Source organism: Arachis hypogaea, chromosome 20, assembly GCF_003086295.3.
Source record: "Arachis hypogaea cultivar Tifrunner chromosome 20, arahy.Tifrunner.gnm2.J5K5, whole genome shotgun sequence".
In the NCBI taxonomy this organism is placed as follows: domain Eukaryota; kingdom Viridiplantae; phylum Streptophyta; class Magnoliopsida; order Fabales; family Fabaceae; genus Arachis; species Arachis hypogaea.
The window spans coordinates 141626979-141635352 of NC_092055.1; the positions used below are offsets into that span (position 1 = coordinate 141626979).

At 34.5% G+C, this 8374-nt stretch overlaps 2 protein-coding genes across 2 annotated transcripts; one reads left to right on the forward strand and one right to left on the reverse strand.

Moving 5' to 3' along the window:
• The first annotated feature begins 884 nt into the window (after positions 1-884).
• LOC112784152 (protein VERNALIZATION 3) lies at positions 885-2666 on the forward strand. The gene is made up of 4 exons (XM_025827269.3): positions 885-1173; positions 1657-1718; positions 1926-1966; positions 2269-2666. The coding sequence occupies exons 1-4, from the start codon at positions 973-975 to the stop codon at positions 2493-2495; spliced, it is 531 nt and encodes a 176-aa protein (XP_025683054.1). The 5' UTR covers positions 885-972; the 3' UTR covers positions 2496-2666.
• On the reverse strand, positions 2474-5359 carry LOC112784151 (uncharacterized). The gene is made up of 5 exons (XM_025827268.3): positions 4873-5359; positions 4640-4791; positions 3814-3967; positions 3478-3711; positions 2474-2847 (listed from the first exon to the last, which is right to left on the reverse strand). Exons 1-5 carry the CDS (start codon positions 5149-5151, stop codon positions 2731-2733), a joined length of 936 nt encoding a protein of 311 aa, XP_025683053.1. The 5' UTR covers positions 5152-5359; the 3' UTR covers positions 2474-2730.
• Positions 5360-8374: the final 3015 nt, after the last annotated feature.

Consider the following 8374-nt stretch of genomic DNA (forward strand, 5'->3'; position numbering starts at 1 on the left):
CTAATTCCTGGTCCTTCAAAGTATCCTATAAGAACTATGTATTTTGAATAATTCCGAATGTATGCAATGCATAGTTAGATTAGGGTTCACATGAATCCACGTGAGCTACAGTGTATGTGCGTGACAAAGTATATATACTAATATACTATACTTTATTTGAGCATGTTTGGAATCATTAAAATAACAGTCTTTTACCAAAAATATGTATGTTTCAATAAAAATTTTAAAATAAACTATCATTAAAACTAATAATTGAATTTAAAAAGTATTTTTAAGTAAAAATAATATTTTAAAAACTCATAATCATAATCATAAGTAAAAGTTTATTTTTAAAATTATAATAATGGCGTTTATTAATTTTACTTCAAGTATAAAATATTAAATAATACACACAATCATTTTATATCTATTTTGTAATTATATCACTTAAAAGTGTTTTTTTTTCACACATTCCAAATACAATCAGATTATTTTAAAACCATTTTTTTCAGCTAAAGTATTTAAATATAAAGTGATTGTCACATAATCAATTATTTAAAAATATATACAAATAAAAATATGGTAAAAACTCATGTGAAATCGACTTCACGTGAAGTTAATACCTGAGAGCCGTTAGATAAAAATTTAGTCAAAGTCAAATCATTTAACAGCTCTCAGGTATCAACTTCACGTGAAGTCGACTGCACCTGAGTTTCCACCTAAAAATATTTAAAGAAATTTCATTTTTCAGCATTTCCAAACACGAATAACATTGTTTCTTTTCTTTCTTTCAACTTTTTTTCATTATTGGTATTCATACAAAACACAAAAAGGAGAATGAATGGGGACCAATCCTACACACACCCCTTGAAACTATAAATAGCCCCATGTATATATGTTATACCAAATATAATAAACTCATAGAATAACACAAAAACAATTTAATTATTTGATAGATAGTATTAGTTTTGCACTATATCAAAGTTCCAAGCCATGCCACTTGTTAGTAAGGACCCTCTTGTAGTTGGGCGTGTGATTGGGGATGTTTTAGACCCCTTTGAAAGTTCTATTTCAATTAGAGTTAGTTACAATAATAGAGATGTTTGCAATGGCTGTGAATTCAAGCCTTCTCAAGTTGTCCACCAACCAAGAGTAGCCATTGGTGGAGATGACCTCAGGAACCTCTACACTCTGGTAATTTACTACCATCTTCTTTTAGACACGTATTATGTTAAACAGTTCAGTCAAACATATTAAATTATTTGACGCTTCTTAACTATCTTCAGATGAAGATGAGACTTAGGCACGTGTTATGTTAAGTAGTTTAGTCAAACATGTTGAATTATTAACAATTCTTAATACGTGTATAGACTATAGATTCTGTATCTCATTCCTCTTCCGTTGAATTTGGTATTTTATTTATTTGAAAAGAAAAAAAGGTAATATGTCATCAAAACTTTTGGAATTAAAAATACTTCTCTCGTTTCTATCGTAATTATTGTCTAATATAACATTTTAATTTGTTAGATATAAAACTGCTAATGTACTTTAACAATAGCTGAAGCCTGCCAAGAATTGAAAGAAAAATAGTTTATGATATGTGATTATATATGTTTAAAACAACAAATTAAAGTGATTTTAATGACTTAATAAATTCCTCTTTGATTTTACTTACAGGTTGCAGTGAACCCAGATGCCCCTAGCCCAAGCGACCCTAGTTTGAGGGAATATCTACATTGGTGAGTCACAATAATTGTGGTGCAAAATTTGTACACTAATTAATAAAGAAGACTAATGGTACATGGTTAAATAAAGGTTACGCCTAGGTTTTAAGGTTTATCAAAACTACACTTATACCACTTCTTTGACTATATACACCAAGTTTTATATATATATATATATATATATATTCCAATTTAATGCTTCTTTCTTTTGATTGACTTCAGGCTGGTAACTGATATTCCCGCCACAACTGGACCTAATTTTGGTACGTGAGATTGTTGTGTATTTATTTGTTTATTTATTTGGTGTAATCTCATTAACATAAAAATTGGCCATTTAGGTATAGTATACTATATAATATATGGACCATGCGTTTAAACTGAGCATTAGCTATGGAATCCAGCGTGGACCATGTCTTTTGAATATATATATATATATATACACAAATTAAATGAGCTTTCAAGAAGATATAATGTAATTAGTAACAATTTTAACAAAAGTTAAACAGGTAATTTATTTAATTAATAAGGTTAATAATGAGATGGGATGAATACAATTATGTTACAGGTAATGAGGTGGTAGCATATGAAAGTCCACGACCAACATCTGGGATTCATCGAATCGTATTCGTGTTATTTCGTCAATTGGGTAAGGAGAAGGTTTATGCCCCTGGTTGGCGCCAAAACTTCAACACCAGAGAATTTGCCGAACTATACAATCGTGGTTCGCCTGTTGCTGCTCTCTATTATAACATCCAAAGGGAGAATGGCTCTGGTGGAAGGAGGTTATATTGATCATCATCATAATTACATAAATAATAATAATCAACAATAATAAATGACTACTTCCTTTTCGGTTCAAACTCAATATAGCTGTATGCATAAATTGAACCCAGCCTGTATGCACGGTTCATTCTTTACATGTTGTGTATTGGCAACAAAAGTTATAGTATGTTGTTTGCTTTATGTGCGCGTTACACATGTAATCTTCTACTTCTTCTCTGTCGACATTGCTACATCATTACTTCGCTTATGCGTGGAGTACTTTCGAACCTTCATAGGAGAATACTCGCACTGCGTTTTGATAACTTAGTTCAGCAAGCTCTTCTTTTGTAATCTCTAGCATTGATGCAACATAATCAAGTACCTGCAAGAGGAATGAATTGAATAGTATAAATACATAATCACAAGAGAGAAAGAGATTAATTTCTATGTGCATATCCCACTCCCCAAGCTAACTCCTAACCACTATTACGAGATCCATATTACAGCAATCAACTCGCCCCTCACGCAAACCTGCATATCTTTCTACCTCGCCTTTGGCATTACAAAGTAATAAGATTATCCATACAAGCATGCTGAGTAAGCATCCTATAATTGTTAAGAATGGTTTTGGATGGATTTAATAAAACCAATTCATTTTGCATTGTTATCTACTTCCAAACATGGGATGATTCGGTTCCAACTCAAATAAATTCATTTGTTGGGGTTCCAACACACAAAATGAACACTCTTGTAGTTTAAGAAACCTATGGCTAAACACAGTATTTCCAAATAATAAGCACTTCATTTATGCATTCTAATTCAGTAGCGGGGCTAGTAAAAAATATCAGAGAGAAAAAGAAAAGAAGAGATACGAACTAGCTATGCTGGATGACTTGCATGTTCACAGTAAAACTTAAATTGGGGAGAATTTTGTTCTGTATTAAAAAAATTTATCAAGCTACACTTATTTTGAAAATCGAAGGTGAAAATAAGCAAATACTAAGCTATATACCAGATGTATGTTGGCTGGATGATTTAGGGTTTCCTTTGGCAATGTCGAAGCATCTGTTAAGACTTGGGACCCATCATTAAGCGATGTACCAGATGCTGAGGATGATGTTGAGCTTTGACCTTGAGGCTCCTCCGGGAGAGAAGGATCTCCATCGACGAAAAAAAGAGAATCTATGTTTGACTTTGGCAGTGCATCAGGTGCATCGGTCTCCAACAAAATTCTATCAGAAGGGACCTAAATAGAAAACAATAAGAATGTCAATATTGTTAATTGTTTCGACACACATAATACAAAACTACAGAATATTAATCAAATAATGCAAGTGATGAAAATCACCATCTGCAGCATTTTCTTTGCCTTATTTGCTTTTAATGACATTAGAAACCCTGAGAAGGAAAAATAAGCACCGAGCTTTGAAAATTCAGGAACCATCTCTGCAGATCCTAGGTAAGAATGAAGAATAACACCGGCAGGAAAAGGTCCCATTGACCTGGAAATGGTGAAATTTCGAAGGAAGACTCAATTTCCAAGATGCTAGTTCATAATCATCAATTAGAACATAACTTTAACACTAATTTCATGGCAACACTATTAAATTATGAGTATCTAAGCTAAGTACGAAAAGCTTAGATAAGATCAGGAAGTAAGCCCACACACAAAATTATTCATCCATATGAACTTAATCAGTAACTACATCACTATAGCTATAGAGGAGACAAAAGCAAGGTTGTTAACAAACTGGCCATACTGTTTTTGGAACTACAATACCTATGATTCATGTGCTATTCTTAGAAGCTCGATTCGGTTACTCAGTTCATTCCGATAATTCACTGGAAAGATAAAAATGACTTGAATAATAAACTTAAAACATGATCTGAGGCTCTCATACCAACTACCAAAGACACTAGTAGCATAAATAACACGCCTAATGCTAGGTAACCAACTTTTTTCAGCCAAAATTTTTAAAATTAGTTTATTTATTTAAATTCTAGACCCTAAATCCTAAATTATAAACCTAAATGCTAAAGTTAAATTTTGGAATTTGGTTCCTGAACTTTCTCAAATAACACATCCTTATGCAAAAATATGTACACTCTTTCATGTCCCTCACTACTATCTATGGAAAGAAACAAAAAAGGTTAGATGAGATAGATATTCGTACTTCATCATCTCAAGAAGTTCACCGAAGGCACGAACACAGTGTACAGATGCCGGCTTGTTTAACGATTTTGCAAGTTGAAGCTGGTTCTTGAATACTTCAACCTGATCTGAAAAATCAACGTTCCTTCCATGAGATCCTTTGTCAAGACCAATCTGAGAAAATCGAAGAAAAATGAAATTACATGAAATAGATTGAAATTCGCAGAGAATATGAATTGATGAATGATAGGTCACCTCTCCGACGGCGGCGGATGGCGTAGAATCGAAGAATTGTTTGAGAGTGTTGAACCAATTCGGAGACCTTTCTGCAACGAACCATGGATGGAGGCCAAAGGAAGGGATGACTGAAGGATACGATTGGGACATGTGTTTGACCTGAAGCCAGTCTTTCTCGGAGAGTCCATTGACGGCGAAGGCAGCGACACCTACGCTTTGGGCGGTTGCTATGATTTGGGGAACGTTGCTTAAGATTCTTGGATCTTGAAGATGACAGTGTGCGTCGAAAAGCTTCATCTTCCTCGCCTTAACCCTCTCTACAACTCTTCCCTTTGCTCCACCGCTATTATCTTATTTTCCAAAAATACCCTTCTCTTTTGTTTTTTTTTTTTGAAGGGCAACAATGTCTTCCACTCTTCCCCTATTGCAAAAGCTTTTAACCGATGATTTAATTTTAGTTTTTTACTTTTTTTTTTTTTTTTTTTTTACCAAAGATAGGAGACTCGAACCCGCAACCTCTTAATTGAGTATGGAGAGACTATGCCATTTGAGCTATAACTCATTGGCAAAAATTTGGAAAGATAGGAGACTCGAACCCACAACCTCTTAATTGAGTATGGGGAGTCTATGCCATTAGAGTCTTCCTAGTTAAGAAAAAAAATGTTTATGTCTATGTGAGGGATTATTTAAAAAAAAAAATTATGAGTAAAAATGTATAAATTAAAAAAAGTCAAATGGTAGTTAAGAATTGTTAGTTAAAATCTACGTAGAATTGTCTTTATCTGAAGTTGTTAGTTAAAAACTATTAGATAATTTGACATGATTCACTAAATTATTATCTAATAAATAATAACTCTCAATTATCAATTTTAAATAAAGACAAATACATGTAAGTCTTTACTTTCAACTTTTGTTTTAGTATGTTTTTGGTTCTTTTTTTGTTTTGGAGTTTTGTCTTTGTTTGTGAAACCTAGAATTATGACTTCGTTTATCTTGACATTTATTTGTGAAGTTCCGAATTATAACTTCATTTGTTTTTGTCTTAAAATTAGTGTTTGTAATATTATCTATTTTATAATGAAATTCTACCATAATTGGGTTAGAGATTGAACCTAAACCTCATTGTACCTTGGATTAACTAGGATACATATTGGTATTACTTTCTCTCTTCCTTTATCTTTAAATAAGCTTCTGTTGTTAGAAGAGAGAAGACGAAAAAATTCTACTAATTCAATAGTACATTCTAAATTTAAAAGAGTATATTTTGATTCAAATTCTCTCTTTCTCAAAAACCTATAAAACCTACTGTTACGTAAGTAACCTGAGATGGGTGGATTGGGTTTGAAGGATTAGCCCAAACGTTAGTGGAAGGTCTCTGACTTGTTCGCGTTCGGGAGCCGCCGTCCAAGTTGTGTGTTTTGAAGAATGGGGGTGGTACCTGCAAAGACACTCTGATGCCTAAGTTAGCAAGGGGGTAAGCAGATTTTGAGAGTATTGGAACTTAGTTTTACCTGAGTGTGTCAGTGTATTTATAGTGGTGATCCAATAATCACCGTTGGAGTAGTTCCACTTCTGAAGGTGGATAACCGTCCCTTTATCTTAGGGTTGTTGGATATTGCTTCTGGAAGTGGATGAGAGATTTTAGGAAGCAGTTACTTATTTGAACAAGTGTTGTCTGCCACCTCATGTCGAGCCCGACCTCTTTGAGGAGGGGCTTATGTCGAGTCTGACGTCTTTCATAGAGGTCGGGTATGGGGTGAAGGCCAACCTTTGGGTTGGACCGTTTTGGGCTTACTTGAGCCTGGACCATAGTATTGGGCCAAGGTATGAACAGTGCCTCTACTTGAGTCCGATTTCTTAGCCGGGAGTTGGATTCGAGTATTAGTTGAACTCGGGCTCATTCAAGTCAGAAATCGACGTGGTTTTTTGTTTGAAACCGACGTGATTTTGAATTTTCCAATCGTCGCGTCCGTTTGGGGATTTCGCATTTATACATGGAGGCAGTTACATTGGTAACGGTGTATTGCTTTAATGACTGCGTCATTTTACTATTGTTCCCCTGGTCCATTATAAATACTCTCTCTCTTCTTTCTTTGTTTTCTTTCGTCTTCTCTTCGAAAAATTTCCCTACTCTTTTGCTCTTTCACTAGAAACTCCCTTTGGCCTTCTGTTCTCGGGTGGTTCGCTGCTTTCTGTCGCTGCAACTGCTTCTCTTTTGATTTACAGAAAAAAGGTTAGTTCTTTACCTTCTCTTGTCATTTGTGTAGCATTTTCTGTATTTCTGCTTTGGTGCTTTTGCGTGTTTGAGGAGAATTTCGCGCCTTTACTACTCCTTTATTTGCAACGCGTGGCTTTAGGATTTTTGCATGTTTATTTAGAAATCGTTGTTGCCACTTGGTGATTTTTTTTCTTACTTGTTTTCGGAAGAAACTGCCTTGTCTTTGGGAGTCACACATCAGATTGCTCTGCAACAAATATGTGAAAATCTGTCTGGACTAGATGGCACGGTTTCAACTCACAAAGCCCTTGGTCCAAAAAAAGCATTGCTACACAAAATTATAACTCACATTATGACTCCACAGAGTGGCTCACACAATAGAGTAACTGTTTCTGATTCCTTTGTGCTTTTTGTCATTATTACTTCATCTCCTATTTCCTTTGCATATCTCATGATAAGGCATATGTGGAAATGTGTTAGGAGCATCAAAAAGGCTAACCTTCTCTATGGCATATTTCTTACTTGCATCTTTGAATACTTCAATGTTGATCTAATCAATGAAGATGTAGAGAATAAAGTTTCATCAATTAAGGGAGGAGGAGTTTTAGGTACTATGAAAGGCACCAAAAGCAAAATGCACTCTGACAGTAATCTTGAGAGTCGCCCAGCCGAGCCATCCAAAATGGCAGAATCGATCAAGGAGGTTTTCACTGAGTTTTCTAACATGTCCAAACTCATGGTGGAATCTTACAAGGCCGCTCGTAAGCAAGCATACGAAAATGAAAAAGCTTGGACAAAGTGCCAAGAAAGAGTTGGTCTGATGCTTCAGAATTTCGAAGAAGAGATGGGGGCTGCCGATAAGGATGATGAATCTGGATCTGAGTACAACCTCTCTGATGATTGACTTATTTGTCTCTTGTTGAATTCTAGTTTTGTTTGGTTTATTTTGGTACTCTATAGGTTGTTTGGATACTCTAGACCTCTGTTATTTTGTTAAACACTGGATATTTTGGTTTTGGTTATATATGTCTGTGTTGCATTATTATTTTTTGCAGGTTCTCCTTTGATGACAAAAGGGGGAGAAAAGCTGTGAAAAATTGAAAAGTTGAAAGAAACAAGGAAAACAGGGGCTGAAATCTTTTGTGATTCATGATCACCCCTGTGCACAAACTCTTTGTTTCAATGATTATCTTGTTTCAATGATTATGATCTGTTGTTGAAATGGTTGTTGTTTGCTGTTGTTTTTTTTTACTTAATTATTTTTTTATAATCCCTTTATGCTTTGATATGTTGATAAAATTT

Excerpts from the sequence above, each read along its gene's own strand:
- LOC112784152 (XM_025827269.3), top strand. The coding sequence starts at position 973 with ATGCCACTTGTTAGTAAGGACCCTCTTGTAGTTGGGCGTGTGATTGGG. Across the intron at positions 1,719-1,925 it reads TTGAGGGAATATCTACATTG|GCTGGTAACTGATATTCCCG; the intron begins GTGAGTCACAAT and ends GATTGACTTCAG. Across the intron at positions 1,967-2,268 it reads CACAACTGGACCTAATTTTG|GTAATGAGGTGGTAGCATAT; the intron begins GTACGTGAGATT and ends ATTATGTTACAG.
- LOC112784151 (XM_025827268.3), bottom strand. The coding sequence starts at position 5,151 with ATGAAGCTTTTCGACGCACACTGTCATCTTCAAGATCCAAGAATCTTA. Across the intron at positions 4,792-4,872 it reads CATCCGCCGCCGTCGGAGAG|ATTGGTCTTGACAAAGGATC; the intron begins GTGACCTATCAT and ends CGATTTTCTCAG. Across the intron at positions 3,712-3,813 it reads CAAAGAAAATGCTGCAGATG|GTCCCTTCTGATAGAATTTT; the intron begins GTGATTTTCATC and ends TTTTCTATTTAG.